The following is a 21,092-nucleotide window of genomic DNA, read 5'->3' as shown; positions in this document are numbered from 1 at the left end:
ACACTTTGAGGGGTATTAGCAACACGGTCTCCTCTATCCAGTACACCCAGCTGTACATAACTCACTACTGTTCATTCATCAACCCAGTCCGTCTGCTCTGGGGTGACAAAATCATGTGCAGTTTCACCTCAGAGAGCACTGTGTTTGTGTCTGTGTGTGTGGTAGGTCCCTGTTGCTTGCTTGCTTCGCAACACTGTCTCGCTCTCTCTCCCTCTCTTCTACTTCTTTTATGTTGCTCTCTCTCTCTGTGACTGAGCTTACAGGAAGGCTCAAAGTGGAGTTTTATCATCACTCTCTCTCTCCCTTTCTCTTTTTCCTTCCCCTAGCTGCCTCTATTTTTCTCATCAGTGAATTGGCAACCCCACTGTTTTGTTCAGTCTCTGTTTTATCTCATAGATGAAATGGTTGACTCCTTTTTTGAAAACTGAGGAGGTTCTTTGGCCGATATGTGTGTGTGTGTGTCTTTTTAGAATATTTTTATAAAATATTTACCTCAGTATAGCCCTGTGTTTGGATCTAATTCATACTGCGGAATTGATGCACGTACCTTCAGAAAAAAAGACCCTCAGGCACTCTCTTGTGTAATCTGTTGTTTGACAAATTGCCAAGGAATAAATTCTGACTGTCCCATGTGGTGGGACACATAGTTGGTGTGTCCCACATGTTTCCAAAAAGTGTTGAAATAGGATCTGCTTTTACAAGGAGTCGCCTCCAACAATTGCTCGTCTGAAATATACTGGGATGTATTGTTCCTCACTTAAATGTAATTGCCACATAAACAAATACAGTATGTCAAAAGTAAGACATGGTTTATAGTAAATGTCTGGATGCAGATCCTTTTTTGAGTACATTTATGGGGAAACCATTGCAGAGAAAGGCTATCAAACTTGTCTCTTGAAAGCAATGTTATATGTTTTCAAAATAAATGTATCTTTATATGTCAAGAGCAGACATGTTTTTATTTATTTTTTATAAATTAAGCATAGGATGTAGGGTATGCAGTTAACAGTTAGGGTGTAGGCTAAAGTATGCATTTAGCAGTTTGTGCACTTTACAGAGAAACATTTAAGAAAATAAAACCAAAGGAAGGATGGATTTAAAGCCTGCCTCAATAAAGTTGCACAGCGATGTAGGCTGCATACTGTACCTTAGAGGTGATGGATGATTATGGATCCACATCATTGACACTGTGAAGAAATATTACTTGTGAACAGTGCCACCCAGAGGTGAGTCAATGCATGGATAGTGCACCGCCCATTCTTACCTAAACAAAAGTACTGTTGCGCTCATAATATTCCATAAGCACTGCAGATATATGATATAAATTAATGTATTTCTGCATGCGATAATGTCAGTGGTGTAAAGAACTTAAGTAAAAATACTTAAAATTACTACTTAAGTTGTTTTTGGGGGCATCTGTACTTTACTATTTATATTTTTGAAAACTATTACTTCACTACATTCCTAAAGAAAATAATGTACTTTTTCCTCCATACATTTTGAATGCTTAGCAGGACAGAAATATGGTCCAATTTACGTATTTATCAAGAGAACCACTCCGGTCATCCCCACTGCCTCTAATCTGGCGGACTCACGAAACACACGTTTCGTTTGTAAATTATGTCTGAGTGTTGGAGTGTGCCCCTGGCTATCGTAAACTTCAAAAACAAGAAAATGGTGCCGTCTGGTTTGCTTATTATAAGGAATTAGAAATGATTTATACTTGCACTTTTACTTTTGATACTTAAGTATATTTTAGCAATTACATTTACTTTTGATATTTGAGTGTATTTAAAACCAAAGAGTTTTTTTTACTTTTACTCAAGTACTATTGTACTGGGTGACTTTCAATTTTACTTGAGTCATTTTCTATTGAGATATCTTTACTTTTACTTAAGTATGTCAATTGGGTACTTTTTCCACCACTGGAAAATGTGATTTGGTGCATGTTTAAATTTTGTTAGTGACACACTTGCATATCTGTGTGTGGCTTTAAATGTGACACTTCCCAAAACCCCCACTAGTGGTCAGTCTATCTACAGATTGTTGCATTTTAAGAGCTATGTAGGCTGCGTGCGCTCGTTTTGCACCACCCGGTGCCTCGAATGTGTGGAAATGGTCCAAATGTGCAAACTCTGCTTACCCGGGGTACCGGGGCGATGCAAAACAAACACAGCCATTCTCACCAGGAAAGAGAAAACCACCGCCAGAAAAACGTAGCAATTTGTTTGCTGAAACCAGAAATTCCACAACTCACCTAGCTAGCTAATCAAACATTTGGCTTGCTGTGTCTGTGGTAGTGACGCCAACCCGCAGTCCACGTGGTAATATCTGTGGGTCGGACGGGTTTAGAATAATTTAATACTGTGTGTCTGAAGGGCAGGTGTGTGGAGTGCGGGTTGAATGAAGAGAAACAATACCTTTAAAAAATCCATAAATGTAATATAATAAGACAAAAGCTGCGAAAGGAGAGTTGAAAATAAAGAGAAAGGATGGCCAGAAAAGTTATGTTTGGTAAAGATTTGGTGAAGTGGTAGATGATGATAGCAGTGTTGTTATGTGTCACGATTGTGAGACTACAAATTCGACAGACAAGATGGGACTTCAAATAGGCCTATGGCATGTCAAGGGATCTGTGGCCTACTGTTTAGATGGGTTTAACGGAAACTGAAATCTGGACATTGACTAACCAGAATAACCTACTGTTTTGGCAAACTCCAAAGACCTCTGATAATACTAGTCCCGTGCAAATCGACATCCCTGTGTTTTGAGAGAAATGTTTGTTTGACAGGTGTTGCATGCGGGTTGAGTAAAAAAAGTATAACTGATACGATAAATTTAACAAAGGGTCTACATGTATCGACTTTCACAGTGAATGCTTTTGTTTATATGTTTTGTGCGAATTGAACATTGCCAAATGCATCATTTATTTAACCTATTTCATGCAACCCTTGCTGTTAATAAATCACAAAGCGGCATACAACTGAGCTAAACGTTTGGAACAAGTTCACTTACTCATCCATAGCCTAAAAACGCATATTAAAAGTGCAAGTTATCTTTTTTAGCTAAGATCTGAAGGCTGGGGGACATTTAGGACGTATTCTACTGCTGATCGCTAAAATATCCGAATGATTATGATCACACTTCCTCAATTCAAATATTATGGCGAAACTATACCAAAAATGGTTTGGTTAAGCAATAAGGCCCGAGGGGGTGTGGTATATGGCCAATATACCTCGGCTAAGGACGGTTCGTTGTGGAGTGCCTGGACATAGCCCTTAGCCGTGGTATATTGGCAATATACCACAAACCCTCGAGGTACCTTACTGCTATTAAAAACGTATTACCAACATAATTAGAACAGTAAGAATTGAGCATTTCTTGCAGTAAAATTATACACCAAATGTAGCCAATATTTGGACGGGAACAGGAGTGGAGAAATATGATTTACTTCTGCATCTTGAGAGAATGCAACGCTCAGTCAGTTACCCTCTGTAGATGTGCTGTCTACGTCATAAATGCATCATAAAATCTTATAATATTTCAACCACATCAAATAGGCATCGAAGCCGAACTGAAATCGTATCAGAAACACGTTGGGTCGTTTTCACAGCTTTCTTTTTCCTTAGAGCCATACATTTATGTTATTTGGACATTTTGCACAGAAAATCTTTGCCATTTATTTTTTGCTTTATTGTATTTTCTCCCCAGTCCCTAAACGTCCGCGAAAGATTACAGAGAAAACGTTACCAATGTCAACTAGATTAAAGCATTCATTCTATCGATCTATTACATTATTCTGTTGAGCAAATGTTTATTTAGACTTCTAGGGGAACATAATGACAAAAGAGAAGCTACATGTATCTAATTATAGTCAAGTTGACTAACAAATAGCCTACCAAAATGTCTGAAATTATAAGCAGAAACATCTATATCAGGTAACGTCATGCAGTCTTTGACTGTAGCCTATGTTCTATATTTGTGGATTAGGGTTGGGTGCTGACCTCAGATTTGGATTTTGTCACATTTATTTGGCGGTTGTGGATGAGTTATCAATTGCTGGCAGGTGCGGATGAGCAAACAGCTAACCACTAGCATCGATTCCGCAGCTAAAGTCTAAAGAGGAGGGTCTGTCGTGCGTGAACTTTGGAGCCGCCACGTGTACAGGAAATAGAACCAATCTGACAGTTGTGGTTGGTCGGTTTGTTTTGCTCGTACGACGACGCATTCTTGTCATTGTTAGCTAGGTAGGTGGGCTATCTCATCCATTTGCTGGCATTTATTTCCGAGATACGTTCCAAATTTGTGTCGTTGGAGCTCAAAATCAGGTAGGTCAACGTTGACGAGGCAGCTGTCCTCATACGCGATTAGCTATTGCTGTGTGTTATGTAGCTAGTTAACGTTAACTATGTGCTGCCTTGTTAACGTTAGCTTTATGTGAGTGTGCATCATTTAGAGCACTTCCGGATAAGACCTGCCTGGCTAAGCATTGTGTTGGGCTTCGTAGCTAGCTAACTAAGAAATGTAGCTAGTAAGAACACTAGCTAATAGTAGTCAGTGATGATGGAAGCTAGCCACATGGCAAACTTACCCAATGTTGTGTTGACAGGTGTGTTAATCAGCCCTTGAACAAGCAAGGACATTGCACTTGGAAGAAGCCATGGCTATGTACTGCAGGACGGCTTGGTGCAGGCACCTTATGGCTGTGTCCATGGCCCTGTTCTGCCTGCTCCACAACACCATGGACGTCCATGCCCGGCCAGCTAACATGTCAGCCCTGAAGGACAAAAACAACCCCACAAGTAAAGAGGAGAATGAGATTCTTCCCCCAGACCATCTAAATGGGGTGAAGCTGGAGATGGATGGTCACATCAATAAAGGCTTCCATCAGGAGGTGTTCCTGGGTAAGGAGATGGAGGAGTTTGAGGAGGACTCTGAGCCCAGGAGGAACAGGAAGAAGCTCATTGAGATCTTCAGCAAGTAAGTGGGGATTACTGGCTTTCAATTTCATGACTCGTGAGTCATGTACAGCTGACTACTTTCAACTCTCTGAGTTGAGTAAAGTCCCCTGATGATGACACAGCTTTAGCTTTATAGTGTGTCTGTGTTGGAATTTTTTCACCATATAGCCTTAATTTGCAGTTGACTTTTGTTTAGGCCAAATTGTGAAATGGTGTGTAGATGCAAGGTTGTAATTGTGATCAATTGAAGAGTCCACTGTCTATGTAGCCTATACACATCCAGTTAAAGATGTGCTCTGGAATTTTTCCAACTAAGTATTTTTTTTAAACCTTCCGCTTTGTGCTGGATGTGTCAATGTCTAGTTCATACATGCATGCTCTATGTGCAGAATTACTGTCTTACCACAGCCACAAAATCTCGAGTTTGAAAGCAACTGTTTTTCTGGAAGCTTTGCTGCACCATTTCCCCTACATTTCCCCTCACATAGGCCAGCCTCCTAACAATTTGAATTCTAGATAATGAGCTTCAGCCCCACGACCATTTGAGAAACAGCTAACAAGATGCGCACGCAGAGCGAGAGCAATGACGTCGTGCACATATCTGCACATACACTACATGACCAAAAGTATGTGGACACCTGCTCGTTGAACATCTCATTCTAAAAGCATGGGCATTCATATGGAGTTGGTCCCCCTTTGCTGCTATGACAGCCTCCACTCGTCTGGGAAGGCTTTCCACTAGATGTTGGAACATTGCTGCGGGGACTTGCTTTATTTCAGCCAAAAGAGCATTAGTGAGGTTGGTCACTGATGTTGGGCGATTAGGCCTGGCTCAGTCGGCGTTCCAATTCATCCCAAAGGTGTTTGATGGGGTTGAGGTCAGGGCTCTGTGTAGGCCAGTCAAGTTCTTCCACACCGATCTCAACAAACCAGTACTGTATGGACCTCGCTTTGTGCACATAGGCATTGTCATGCTAAAACAGGAATGGGCCATGCCCAAACTGTATCCACAAAGTTGGAAGCACAGAATCATCTAGAATGTCATTGTATGCTGTAGCATTAAGATTTCCGTTCACTGGAACTAAGGGGCCTAACCCGAACCATGAAAAACAGTCCCAGACCATTATTCCTCCTCCATCAAACGTTACAGTTGGCACTATGCATTCGGGCAGGATGCGTTCTCCTGGCATCCGCCAAACCCAGATTAGTTGGTCGGACAGCCAGATGGTGAAGCGTGATTCATCACTCCAGAGAATGCGTTTCCACTGCTCCAGAGTCCAATGGTGATGAGCTTTACACCACACCAGCCAACGCTTGGCATTGCGCATGGTGATCTTAGGCTTGTGTTCGGCCATGGAAACCCATTTCGTGAAGCTCCCGACAAACAGTTCTTGTGCTGACATTGCTTCCAGAGGCAGTTTGGAACTCTGTAGTGAGTGTTGCAACCTAGGACAGATGATTTTTACACGCTTCAGCACTTGGCGGTCCCATTCTGTGAGCTTGTGTGGCCTACCACTTCACGGCTGAGCTGTTGTTGCTTTTAGACATTTCCACTTCACAATAACAGCACTTACAGTTGGCCGAGGCAGCTCTAGCAGGGCAGACATTTAACAAACTGACGTTGGAAAGGTGGCATCCTATGACGTGCCACTGCTAATGTTTGTCCATAGAGATGGCATGGCTGTGTGCTCTATTTATACACCTGTCATTAACGGGTGTGGCTGAAATAGCCGAACCCACTAATTTGAAGGGGTGTCCACATACTTTTGTGTTTGTGATGTAACAATTTTCGGTGACCACTTTTGGCTTTTACTTTCAGAACTACTGGCTAAAAAGTATACAAAAGTACCAGAAAATCTATTTAATGTGTACACCTTTTCATGCTCCGGTTCCTATTTCAAAGAATAGGGGGCATAAACAAATAGGCTATCTGTTATGATAAGCAACGCAGTGTTCCTGAGAACATGGAGGTGAGTGCACCTGTAATAGATCAACCACAGCAGTCTAAGTAAATACCTGTCCTCGTCTACCCCATACTGGGTAAGCTAGGTGCCATGTAGTAAAAGCTAGGAGGCTGATTTATAAATACTGTTGAAACAGTACAGATTTTATAATCCTACTTGTCACCCTTGAGAAATGTCCACTTGCCAGAAAAGCAGGTTCCTTGACAAATCCTTACTAGCGTTCCATTATGTTACCCTATATGCAAAAGGAATGACTGTGTTGGAAAAACATGAAAGCTTAAACCGTTGAAACCATATTTTGAGCTACGGTTGCATCTTACTCAGTTGTAGAACTATACAAAATTATCTGGGTTTGGGGCTGAAGCATATATATGATAGTGGATTTTAATAAACTACTTGAATTTGATACTCCAGTTGAGTGTTTGTGTTTGAAAACGCTGACTGTAAGTTGTGTGTATAAGAGCGTCTGCTAGCTAAATGACCAAAATGTAAATGTAGAACTGAAGATCTGCTGGCTACTTTCCTGTCTACCATTCTCAGGGTGGACTTTAATAAAGACAAGAGCGTCAGTGCCCAAGAGATGCAGCGCTGGATCATGGAGAAGACAGAAGAACACTTCCAGGAGGCTGTGAGGGAGAACAAGATGAGCTTCCATGCTGTGGACCCAGATGGAGATGGTAAGAGAGATTACACAATTATCTGTGTCTTATTCATTAGGCACCAAATGGAAGAAAACTGACTGCAACAGGGTGGAGCTACCTTAGGGCTGGGCGATATATTGAATTAACATTTCTATCCATACCGTTTCTTATGTCTCAACTACTCAAATTGCACGCAGAGCAGACACTACTAAAACACTACAATGAACATTGATTCTGGAAAATGTATGCTCAGTTTGTCACATCTGGTACCATGTGCCACTAGCAGTGTTTTTATAAATGTGCAATAAGCATAAAACACATTTTTATATAAGGAATTGGCAATTCATTCTCATTCTGAGAAATAAGGTAGGCCACCTGATTTCAACATCTGAGCAAAATGGTCAGTCTAGCATGCTGTTTAAACCGTTGGAGATGGACAGAAGAGTGTGTTCATAACAATTAATGTTCTACCTTGTTATCTAGCAAATAGATCCAAGTTGGCTAAACTTGAACTATAAAGATTAGCTGGCTACTCACTTGCACGTGGACTTGTGCTTGAGAGGTTGTTTATGAGTGTTCATTTTCTATAATGCCTGCTATAAGAAGTTAGGCATTATTAGTGAATGAGAATTATGCATGATTCTGGTTAAATTTGTTACAAAAAGGGCACAGACAGACTTCACAGACTTGAAAGCCAGATCAGTCATATTGCAAAAATAGCAGGTTCAACTATTTTGATTTAAAAAAATTACATTCTAAATGGGGCTTATTTTTGGCCTAATTTCACATTAGAAATACTGTATGTCGTGAATCACCCATAATGTTGAAAAAATTTAGATTTTTAGGGCATATCGCCCTGACCTAGGCTATCTTTCCCGTTCCCCCAACAAGAACCACTAGTTTTCATTTTCTGTAGGTGTTCCCTAATGAATACCTCCTTGATACACAGCCATAGTGGTCACCTATTAAGAGCAATGTTTGTTACCAACACTGATGTCCTACTGTTAGGCCTTAGAGCTGATCTGTGGGCCACAATATAGCTCAGACCTGATGACAATACAGCACTGTTTCTCACATCCGGCTCAAAATTCTTCCTACACAGTCAAGCCCCAGTCCCTTAACTGATCTATTCTCACCATAGGACATGTGACGTGGGATGAATACCGGGTGAAGTTTCTGGCCAGCAAAGGATTCAACGAGAAGGAAATGGCTGACAAGATAAAGAACAGTGAAGAACTGAAGGTGGACGAGGAGAGTAAGTTAGTCCACCACAATATCATCCACTTTAGCTGTAGTCCATGCATTTCTCCTGGTTAATCAGGATTCCTTATTTTCTTACCACATCCTAGCATGCTATTGTTGAAATTGACCTACCCAGGGCCTCCCGAGTAGTGCAGCAGTCTAAGACACTGCATCGCAGTGCTAGAGGCATCACTACACATCCGGGTGTGATCCCAGTCTGTGTCGCAGCCGGCCGCGTCCAGGAGACCCATGAGGCATCGCACAATTGGCCCAGCGTCGTAAGGGTTAGGGGAGGGTTTGGTCAGCTGGGATGTCCTTGTCCCATCGCGCTCTAGCGACTCCTTGTGGCAGCCGGGCGCATGCACGCTAACTTCAGGTAGCCAGCTGTACGGCGTTTCCTCCAACACATTGGTGGGGCTGGCTTCCGGGTTAAGCGAGCAGTGTGTCACGAAGCAGTGCGGCTTGGCGGGGTCGTGTTTCGGAGGACGCGTGCCTCTCTCCCGAGTCCGTACAGGAGATGCAGCGACGGGACAAGACTGTAACTACCAATTGGATATCACGAAATTGGGAGACAAAAAGGGGTAAAAAGTATAAAAAAGAAAATAACCTACCCCCAAACCAATATCCTACTTTTCCAAATGTTTTAATGTTCTGATCACGATAAGTCTTTTTCATTTTGCTCTGCCAATAATGCTTGTATTGAATGTGTCTCAGTGGATGATCAAATTACCTTATTATTTGAATCCCTGCAGCCCAGGAGGTGCTGGAGAGTCTGAAGGACCGTTGGTTTCAGGCTGATAACCCCCCAGCCGACCAGCTGCTGAACGAGGAAGAGTTTCTCTCCTTCCTGCATCCCGAGCACAGCAAAGGCATGCTCAAATACATGGTCAAGGAGATCGTTCGTGACCTCGGTATGTACTTTCTCATATGATTTGAATTCAGTTAGTGTGTATGCATAAGGCCATAACTGGGTTTTGTGAAAACAATGATTTGAATAAGAAAATGACAATTGTTTAAAGTACACAGAATAAATACATAAATTGTGGATGACCCATGATCAATCATGAAAAGCTTTACAATCTAATCTGTTGTTTGAGTTTGATATTTATTTTGTGTTTTTAAAGACCAGGACGGTGACAAGAAGCTGACTCTGTCTGAGTTCATCTCCCTGCCCATGGGCACCGTGGAGAACCAGCAGGCCCAGGACATCGACGATGACTGGGTACGAGAGAGGAAGAAGGAGTTTGAGGAGGTCATCGACAGGAACCATGACGGCATCGTGACCATGGAGGAACTAGAGGTGGGTGTCGTGCGTTAGAAAAACCCATAGCTACAAAACGCTACAAAGGCTAGGTTTATGATGGGTCGTAAAGGCCTATATGTAAACACAGACGGAACAAATATCATGTCACAGAGGACTCTTTCCACTGGGTACACTGCAGGACCTTGTATAGGATAGTGTCATTTTATAGTTGCAGAGTATACCATGAACATTTTAGACTCATTTCCTTCCTTTTTCCCTGTCTTTCACTCATGCCATCACTACTCTCCAGGAGTACATGGACCCTATGAACGAGTACAATGCGCTGAACGAGGCTAAGCAGATGATCGCTGTGGCCGACGAGAACCAGAACCACAACTTGGAGCTGGAGGAGATTCTCAAGTACAGCGAATACTTCACTGGCAGCAAGCTCATGGACTATGCCCGGAATGTTCACGAGGAGTTCTGAAGACAAGCTGACAAAATCCTCCCTTTCCCTTCTAATGTGGGCATCCTCATAAGTATTCTCTAAGGACAGGTCTGTCTTATTGATGGAAAGAAAAGCCTGATGTTCTAGTGTGCAATTCTGTGTTTAAATCCTAGCCCCAGCCGAGTGACCTGGCCTCCCCCAGTGACTCTTAAAGTAAGGCATAAAACATCCTTCATTTCTGGACTGTCTKCCTCTTCTAAACATCAGAATGAACCATTGCCAAAGTCTGCCTTCTGTCTACAGTGGGACTTAAGTTGCATTATTTCACGTATGATAATGCATTTTGGGTTTTCAGTGCATTCTAGACACTGCGTCAACTTCATGATTCATTTGTGTTTGATGATATATTGTGAAATTTATGTCTGAGTAATTGGAACAAGATTCATTTTTTCCCCTCCAGTGAAATAATTGAGGTGTAAGGACAACTTACACAATTGGGCCTACAATATTTGTAGTAGTGCAGAATCGTTCTGTTTTTACTGCAAAATTATTTAAATTGCATAACTGTAAAGAATGTAAATATCTTCATTCTTTGGATTTCCCATCACATTCTACAGATCTACATTTCACAATGTTGCTCGGAAGTAAATGTTCTTTACCAAGTCATCAATCATATTGACCACTGAGCTGAACCCCAGTAACCACTGTACTCTCCACACTCAATGACTACGTGCTTGCTGCCCTTGTAAACAATTGTTTGACATTTGTCTATTTGGTAAGAAGGTTACACTGCTATGTCCTGATAGGTGTTGATGATTCTCTGATCCATCCTATTCTTTGAAATTAGTGCTTATGTCATAATTATGGTGTTTTAAACCTCTACTGCAAAAATGTCTCATTGTTTCCATACATTTGTTTGCCTTTGTGTCTATAATCCCAACTGGGGTTGTGCATTTAAGCATTTCCAAAAATATGTAAACTCTGTTAAATATCTGATACAATCATTACAAATTAATTAGCAATTTGTTAACATGGGTCTGATTGTTTTTGATACACAAATATGTCATAACTGAAAGTAAAGAAGAGGTGTGCTTGTAATCAGGGTTGGGGATTTATTATTATTTTTTTTTTATGTTTTTGCGGGATTTTGACATGAGCCCTCTGGGTACCTTGCCCTTGTCAATTGTCCAAATCTGTGTTTGAGACTGGTGTAAGAAATTAACTTATTTATTTATTTGTTGTTAGTCTTTTGTTTTCTCTCAAAGCAGTTACATCAATATGTTAAAAAATATATATCTTTATTTTCCCAGTGTTGTATTTTTAGTTTTTCAATGCTTATTTGTTTTATCCAGTTTCTGCAAATGTTGAACTTAAATACCAGATGGATATTATTTGTCATTGAGAAATTCCTTGTGGATCCTACCAATTCAGCCATGTTCGTACCCCTTGTCATGCTTTGACAAAGCTCTGTAATATACAGTACCATTCAAAAGTTTAGACACAACCTCATTCCAGGGTTTTTCTTTTTTTACTATTTTCTACAAAACTTAAATAACACATGGAATCATGTAGTAACTAAAAAAGTGTTAAACAAATCAAAATAGATTTTATATTTGAGATTCTTCAAAGCACAAAAAACAGCAAGCACTATGTTAACTGGCACTCATGAGGACCGCCACAGGAAAGGAAGACCGAGAGTTACCTCTGCTGCAGAGGATGAGTTACCAGCCTCAGAAATTGCAGCCCAAAAAAATGCTTCACAGACTATATGTAACAGACAACTCAACATCAATTGTTCAGAGGAGACTGCATGAATCAGGCCTTCATGGTTGAATTGCTGCAAAGAAACCACTACTAAATGACACCAATAAGAAGAGACTTGCTTGTGCCAAGAAACACGAGCAATGGACATTAGACCGGTGGAAATATGTGCTTTAGTCTGATGAGTCCAAATTTGAGATTTTTTAGTTCCAACCGCTGTGTCTTTGTGAGACGCAGAGTAGGTTAACGGATGATCTCCGCATGTGTGGTTCCCACCGTGAAGCATGGGGGTGTGGGGATGCTTTGCTGGTTATACTGTCAGTGATTTATTTAGAATTCAAGGCACACTTAACCAGCATGGCTACCACAGCATTATGCAGCGATACGCCATCCCATTTGGTTTGCGTTTAGTGGGACTATCATTTGTTTTTCAACAGGACAATGACCCAACACACCTCCAGACTGTGTAAGGGCTATTTGACCAAGAAGGAGAGGGTTGGAGTTCTGCATCAGATAACCTGGCCTCCACAATCACCCGACCTCAACCCAAATGAGATGGTTTGGGATGAGTTGAACTGCAGAGTAAAGGAAAAGCAGCCAACAAGTGTTCAGCATATGTGGGACCACCAAGACTGTTGGAAAAGCATTCCTCATGAAGCTGGTTGAGAGAATGCTATGAGTGTGCAAAGCTGTCATCCAGGCAAAGGGTGGCTACTTTGAAGAATATAAAATATTTTGATTTGTTTAACACTTTTTTTGGTTACCACATGATTCCATATGTGTTATTTCATAGTTTTGATGTCTTCATCAAAACCCTGGAATGAGTAGGTGTGTCCAAACTTTTGATTGGTACTGTATGTGTAATATGCATTCATCAATTGCTTTCCTGCTTCAAGGACAATATCCTGTGGAAATACATCAGTAACTTCGATCCCGCTGAGATCCTGTAATATAATTGAAATTATAAAAGAAAAAGCTCATGCTATCAGAATGTGACAACGCTTTAGCTATACATTGTATTCCAGATTAAACAATAAATATTTCTTACCAATCTCTGACCATAGTCTGTACCCTAATGTTTTATGCCTCCATAAATGTATATTTCAACATTCTTGCATACTAACTTGATGGCCAATAGTTCTTCGCTAGGCGTTTCAAATTATACAACTTTTACTGGAGCTTGCCAGAAAACTTGCCTACTCACAAGGCAGGCAATACGCTTGACCTCATCTTTACTAGATGCTGTTCTTCCACTAATCTCATTGCAACTCCCCTCCAAGTCTCCGACCACTACCTTGTATCCTTTTCCCTCTCGCTCTCATCCAACACTTCCCACACTGCCCCTACTCGGATGGTATCGCGCCGTCCCAACCTTCGCTCTCTCTCCCCCGCTACTCTCTCCTCTTCCATCCTATCATCTCTTCCCTCTGCCTCAAACCTTCTCCAACCTATCTCCTGATTCTGCCTCCTCAACCCTCCTCTCTCCTTTCTGCATCCCTTGACTCTCTATGTCCCCTATCCTCCAGCGGCTCGGTCCTCCCCTCCTGCTCGTGGCTCGACGACTCATTGCGAGCTCACAGAACAGGGCTCCGGCAGCCGAGCGGAAATGGAGGAAAACTTGCCTCCCTCGACCTGGCATCCTTTCACTCCCTCCTCTCTACATTCTCCTCTTCTGTCTCTGCTGCTAAAGCCAATTTCTACCACTCTAAATCCAAGCATCTGCCTCTAACCCTAGGAAGCTCTTTGCCACCTTCTCCTCCCTCCTGAACCTCCTCCCCTCCTCCCTCCCTCCTCCCCTCTGTGATGATCTTCGTCAACCTAAAAGAAGGTCGACAATCCGATCCTCGTTTGCTAAGTCAAACGACACCGCTGGTTCTGCTCCCACTGCCCTACCCTGTGCTTTGACCTCTTTCTCCTCTCTCTCCAGATGAAATCTCCGTCTTGTGACGGCCGGCCGCCCAACAACCTGCCCGCTTGACCCTATCCCCTCCTCTCTTCTCCAGACCATTTCCGGAGACCTTCTCCCTTACCTCACCTCGCTCATCAACTCATTCTTGACCGCTGGCTACGTCCCTTCCGTCTTCAAGAGAGCGAGAGTTGCACCCCTTCTGAAAAAACCTACACATCCCTCCGATGTCAACACTACAGACCAGTATCCCTTCTTTCTTTTCTCTCCAAAACTCTTGAACGTCCTCCTTGGCCAGCTCTCCTGCATCTCTCTCAGAATGACCTTCTTGATCCAAATCAGTCAGGTTTCAAGACTAGTCATTCAACTGAGACTGCTCTTCTCTGTGTCACGGAGGCGCTCCGCACTGCTAAAGCTACTCTCTCTCCTCTGCTCTCATCCTTCTAAGACTATCGGCTGCCTTTGATACTGTGAACCATCAGATCCTCCTCTCACCCTCTCCGAGCTGGGCATCTCCGCGCGGCCCACGCTTGGATTGCGTCCTACCTGACAGGTCGCTCCTACCAGGTGGCGTGAGAATCTGTCTCCGCACCACGTGCTCTACCACTGTGTCCCCCAGGCTCTGTTCTAGGCCTCTCCTATTCTCGCTATACACCAAGTCACTTGCTCTGTCATATCCTCACATGTCTCTCCTATCATCTATGCAGACGACACACAATTAATCTCTCCTTTCCCCCTCTGATAACCAGGTGGTGAATCGCATCTCTGCATGTCTGGCAGACATATCAGTGGGATGACGGATCACCACCTCAAGCTGAACCTCGGCAAGACGGAGCTGCTCCTCCCGGGAAGGACTGCCCGTTCCATGATCTCGCCATCACGGTTGACAACTCCATTGTGTCCTCCTCCCAGAGTGCTAAGAACCTTGCGTGATCCTGGACAACACCCTGTCGTTCTCAACTAACATCAAGGCGGTGACCCGTTCCTGTAGGTTCATGCTCTACAACATTCCCAGAGTACGACCCTGCCTCACGCAGGAAGCGGCGCAGGTCCTAATCCAGGCACTTGTCATCTCCCGTCTGGATTACTGCAACTCGCTGTTGGCTGGGCTCCCTGCCTGTGCCATTAAACCCTACAACTCATCCAGAACCCGCCCGCACCGTCTGGTGTTCAACTTTCCCAAGTCTCTCCACGTCACCCCGCTCCTCCGCTCTCTCCACTGGCTTCCAGTTGAAGCTCGCTCCGCACCACAAGACCATGGTGCTTGCCTACGGAGCTGTGAGGGGAACGCACCTCCGTACCTTCAGGCTCTGATCAGGCCCTACACCCAAACAAGGCACTGCGTTCATCCACCTCTGCGCTCCTGCCTCGCCTCCCTACTCGAGGATACAGTTCCCGCTCAGCCCAGTCAAAACTGTTCGCTGCTCTGCCACCCAAGTGGAACAAACTCCCTCACGAACGCCAGGTCAGCGGAGTCAATCACCACCTTCCGGAGACACCTGAAACCCCACCTCTTTAAGGAATACCTAGGATAGGATAAAGTAATCCTTCTAACCCCCCCCCCTTAAAAGAGTTAGATGCACTATTGTAAAGTGGTTGTTCCACTGGATATCATAAGGTGAATGCACCAATTTGTAAGTCGCTCTGGATAAGAGCGTCTGCTAAATGACTTAAATGTAAATGTAAAACAATACATTTTATTATGTACATTATTCTTTCCATTCTGTTTTTATTTGTAATAGTTGTAGTTGCTATGAGACCATTGTTATATTATGACTCAATTCTGTGAACTGCATTGTCTTTGTAAAGCTACCCACAGAAATTGTCAAAACAAAAACATTAGGCCTTGAATTATACAGTTGAAGTCGGAAGTTTACATACACCTTAGCCAAATACATTTTAACTCAGTTTTTCACAATTCCTGACATTTAATATATTGTATATGAAAAATAGTATTAGTTGATTATAAACAATTCCTGACATTTAATATATTGTATATGAAAAATATTATTAGTTGATTATAAACAATTCCTGACATTTAATATATAGTATATGAAAAATATTATTAGTAGATTATAAACGTGTCAGTAAATTTGTCCGACTATTTCAAAATATATTTTGGCGAGAACCTTCGAGACTACCTGTTGTGAGTAAAAATGTGACATTTAACCTAGACATTTTAGGAACTTTCTCCTAAAATGTTAGCAGCTTCTATCTGTTACATGAATGTATTACTTTCCTCTACCTACTCAAACACAAACCATGAGCCTTCTGTTAATGATCATTTTATGTTAAGGAATAAGATGGTCAATCACCACTGACCATTTTGACAGGAAGGCTGGCTCCCTCCTCCAGTCTCCTGCAGAAGAGGCGGGAGGACATGGAGGTCCACAAAGCTATGAAACTGCAAAGAGAGGTGAAACATATTTCAAACATTTCAAGAAATTTGGCTCAATCCTCAACCCTCCTCCTGTATGATAGTCTCACTTTACAATCTGTTTGGGTTTCAGGATTTTGAGTCAACTCTCAGAGCCCTGAGAATCCGCAAGGATGAGCTCAGAGAAATTTGCTGAAATTTGACAACTTTCTTAAGGTACTGTCATAGCTTCTGAACATCACTTCTTAGCCTAAACAATATACTCTACCCATCAGTCAGACTCAGAGATTAATTGGTCATACTCTTCCATGACCTCACTCAGAGATAAACTTGTTATACTCACCCATGATCTCACTCAGGACAACGAGGTGAAACGATGTTGAGCTGTTAGGAAAGCCGGCCGAGAGAGGGAAATGACTAATCAGAAGCAGGTGGACATGGTCACTCTACAGGAGGATACAAAAGCTCACATCGGAGGGACTGTCTAGAGTGCAAAAGAATGCCATCTACCCCCATTACCTGGATAAAGTGGTACAGGATCTTAGGTCTATACAAGTGCTTAGGCCGTATGGGCTAGGGGTTGATTTTTTCTCTCTAAGTTTCAGGAGGCCCGACGGGTGATGTCTCGCTACGACACGTTGATGCTGACCCGGGAAGACCTGGTGCCTACTACCCAGCAGAACCAGGACAGCACAGAGAAAGCCCGAGCCCAGCTGCCCCCCTTCACAGAGCAGAGTAACGACACCCTGCTGCACTACAACACTCTGGCCCAGCTACAGAGCCAGCTGGACAAGGCCCCCGCTGAGGGCATCATCTGGGTGAGACATGAGATGATCACTCTCCTTATAATGTGTATTTTATGGTGATTTATCTCTGAGGGACACAGTTTCTCGGACACAGATGAATAAAGCTAGTCCTGGACATACAAGCTAACTGAATGGCGATCTACCACTGAACCTCCTAGTTTTAGTCTGGGAAACCAGCCAGGTTACTAAGAGAGTCTGAAATCAAAGACGGTTTGATCAAATGATTACCATTTCTCTCTTGATATACAGGAATCAAGATGGGCCCACATTCAGAACACAGCTGCCAAGAAGACACTTCTGTTGTGCACAATCAAGATGGCCACTATCAATCTTTACCAGAGTGTGTGCAAGAGGGCCAAAGACACTGGGGATTTACCTGTTGCTCCAGAGGACCCTCCTAAGCAGCTGGAAAAGGTACCATAGGCTACTGTGCTGCTGTAAACACATGACTCAGCATTATGCTGTTTGTGCAAAGTTGAGGGTCGCTAGATTCGAATGTTCATAATATTTACGTAAGAGGAAAGGACCGAGGACACAGATGGTTATTGTATCGTGTGAAACACTTTGACTTCCTGATGTTGTGTGATTCTCTCTGGTGTTTACAGAACATTGGTGCTGTGACATTAGGATTTCAGAGCCTGTTTAAAGAAAGCAATTGTAGCAATAGAGCAAAGGATTACAAAGTATGAAAAGAAACGAGTGGCTGCAGTATTGCCGGCAACATTGATGATGATTAGGAGTATATGCTGTATGGGCTGTTAAGGCATAAGTGTATGAAAGTGTGTATTCTTATTTTATATTTATGTAATTCATTCATTGAGCTGTTCTTGTCTATTGATGTTCTGTATTATGTCATGTTTTATGTTTTGTGTGGACCCCAGGAAGAGTAGCTGCTGATTTAGCAGCTTCTAATGGGGATCCTAATAAAATACTATTCATGAACCAATCACAGGATAGGGTATTCTGCATCACAAGTAATAGATGGTGGGGAACAACTAGAAATGATGATCATACTGATATCTATGCAGGTCATGACAGCTGTGGAGTGCTCTGATGCATAGTTTACCTGTCTCCTTTTTCTGATCAAGGGGATTCCCTTAATCTGCCAGAATATGTAGCAGATATCATACCTACATTTGCATAAATTGTGAATCCTCTTCAGTGGTTCCCAAAATTTTTATAGTCCCGTACACCTTCAAACATTCAACCTCCAGCTGCGTACCCACTCTAGCACCAGGGTTAGCACACTCTCAAATGTTGTTTTTTACGATACATTTATTAAACACAACCCGGCTCGTGGGAAGTGACAAAGAGCTCTTATAGGACCAGGGCACAAATAATAATAATCAATAATTTTGCTCTTTATTTATTAACCATCTTACATATAAAACCTTATTTGTTCATTGAACATTGTGAATAACTCACCATAGGTCAATGAGAAGGATGTGCTTGAAAGGATGCACATAACTCTGCAATGTTGGGATGTATTGGAGAGTCTCAGTCATAAATCATTTTCCACACACAGTCTGTGCCTGTATTTAGTTTATGCTAGTGATGGCCGAGAATCAACTCTCACATAGGTACGTGGTTTCAAAGGGCATATGTGTCTTAACAGCGCGATTTGCCGAGGCAGGATACTCTGAGCGCAGCCCAATCCTGAAATCTGGCAGTGGCTTCTGATTAAATTAAATTTTCACTGAACCGCTTGTTACAATTTCAATGAGGCTCTCTTGTTCAGATATCGATCAGTGGACTGGAAGCAGGGCATGAAAGGGATAACGAATCCAGTTGTTTGTGTCATCCATTTCTGGAAGGTACCTGCGTAATCTCCGTAAGCTTGAGTTCATTTGCACACAAACATTCATACAATGATGGAAGACCTGTGTGTTGTCCTTGTTAATGCAGAGAGAGAAGAACTCCAACTTCTTAATCATAGCCTCAATTTTGTCCTGCACATTTAATATAGTTGCGGAGAGTTCCTGTAATCCTAGATTCAGATCATTCAGGTGAGAAAAAACATCACCCAGATAGGCCAGTCGTGTGAGAAACTCGTCATCATGCAAGCTGTCAGACAAGTGAAAATTATTGTCAGTAAAGAAAAGTAAGGGGGCAGTAGCTCTTCGGCTGCATCAGATTCATAACTGTCAGTTTCCATGCTAGCTGGGCTAACAACAAAAGTAGAATTACTGATGTGCTCATGGAAGCAGAACAACTTGTGTCGTCGACAGGTGCAGTACTGCTGGTAGTAGCAGCAGAGCTGGTATGTGCCTTACTTTATTTTAACCATTTATCAATTTTCGAGCAAACGGAATGAGCAGCAGCTACGTTTGGCTACATAGTTAGTGGAATTACCGCGAGAGAGTAACAGTTAATGTGATTGGATGTTAATTACATTTACATTTTAGTCATTTAGCAGACGCTCTTATCCAGAGCGACTTACAGTAGAGTGCATACATTTTAACATACTGAGACAAGGATATCCCTACCAGCCAAGAGCAGATGCTCTTATCCAGAGCAACTTACAGTAGAGTGCATACATTTTATTACATATTTTTTTTTTACATACTGAGACAAGGATATCCCTACCGGCCAAACCCTCCCTACCGGCCAAACCCTCCCTAACCCAGACGACGCTATGCCAATTGTGCGTCGCCCCACAGATCTCCCGGTTGCGGCCGGCTGCGACAGAGCCTGGGCGCGAACCCAGACCAGCCTGGGCGCGAACCCAGACCAGCCTGGGCGTGAACCCAGAGACTCTGGTGGCGCAGCTAGCACTGTGATGCAGTGCCCTAGACCACTGCGCCACACGGGAGGCTACCTTATCAACAAACAAAAGAGGAATAGTCACATGCAAACAAGCATACATACAAACTATTTACATTGCCAGGAATCCTAAAAAACAAATCATATTCATTAATAATATAACCAATTTTAATTGCCTTTTTGTTTTTCAATTTAGTTAAAGTAGTGCCATTTTGTTAAATTCATTTATAAAGTGAAAAAAAGTTCGGTTTTGAATTAGACCATTTGCATTTGTGATTATGAAATTTACCTAATATTATTAGCAGTTGAATTAAAAACACTACATCTTTATCAATGTCAGAATTTCTGAAATAAATCATATCAAAACCATTAAATTGTACAACCGGTCCTATTTTTGTGTAATAAAATTCTTAATGTCAATCCAAAATATTCTACTATAAATACAGGCAAAAAACAAATGCAAAATGGTCTCCTTCTCCATTCCACAGAAATCACATTTATAGTCAATATTCAGCTTGAATCTTTCCAAAACATGTTTCACAGGATAAATTCTATGTAACATTTTAAATGAAACTTCCTTTACCTTACTGATACAATATTTGATAGCAATTTTCCATGCTTTCCCCCATTGAACAGTTGAAGTCGGAAGTTTACATACACCTTAACCAAATACATTTATACTCAGTTTTTCACAATTCCTGACATTTAATCCCAGTAAAAATTCCCTGTCTTAAGTCAGTTGGGTTCACCGCTTTATTTTAAGAATGTGAAGTGTCAGAATAATAGTAGAGAGAATTATTTATTTCAGCTTTTATTTCTTTCATCACATTCCCAGTGGGTCAGAAGTTTACATACACTCAATCAGTATTTGGTAGCATTGCCTTAATTGTTTTACTTGGGTCAAATGTTTCGGGTAGCCTTCCACAAGCTTCCCATAATACGTTGGGTGAATTTTGGCCCATTCCTCCTGACAGAGCTGG

The 21,092-nt window shown here is 42.2% G+C and overlaps 2 protein-coding genes across 2 annotated transcripts; both read left to right on the top strand.

The window, feature by feature from the left end:
• The first annotated feature begins 4,198 nt into the window (after positions 1–4,198).
• LOC111966733 (45 kDa calcium-binding protein) lies at positions 4,199–13,318 on the top strand. The gene is made up of 7 exons (XM_023991625.2): positions 4,199–4,328; positions 4,610–4,980; positions 7,466–7,602; positions 8,708–8,821; positions 9,561–9,719; positions 9,933–10,108; positions 10,362–13,318. The coding sequence occupies exons 2-7, from the start codon at positions 4,661–4,663 to the stop codon at positions 10,536–10,538; spliced, it is 1,083 nt and encodes a 360-aa protein (XP_023847393.1). The 5' UTR covers positions 4,199–4,328; positions 4,610–4,660; the 3' UTR covers positions 10,539–13,318.
• A 3,607-nt stretch (positions 13,319–16,925) lies between these two features.
• LOC111966092 (coiled-coil domain-containing protein 42-like) lies at positions 16,926–18,125 on the top strand. The gene is made up of 2 exons (XM_023990516.2): positions 16,926–17,361; positions 17,599–18,125. Exons 1-2 carry the CDS (start codon positions 17,164–17,166, stop codon positions 17,770–17,772), a joined length of 372 nt encoding a protein of 123 aa, XP_023846284.1. The 5' UTR covers positions 16,926–17,163; the 3' UTR covers positions 17,773–18,125.
• Positions 18,126–21,092: the final 2,967 nt, after the last annotated feature.

Source organism: Salvelinus sp. IW2-2015, linkage group LG7, assembly GCF_002910315.2.
Source record: "Salvelinus sp. IW2-2015 linkage group LG7, ASM291031v2, whole genome shotgun sequence".
Taxonomy (NCBI): Eukaryota; Metazoa; Chordata; class Actinopteri; order Salmoniformes; family Salmonidae; genus Salvelinus; species Salvelinus sp. IW2-2015.
Note: the sequence above shows the minus strand (reverse complement) of the source record. Positions and strands in the feature narration are given on the sequence as shown.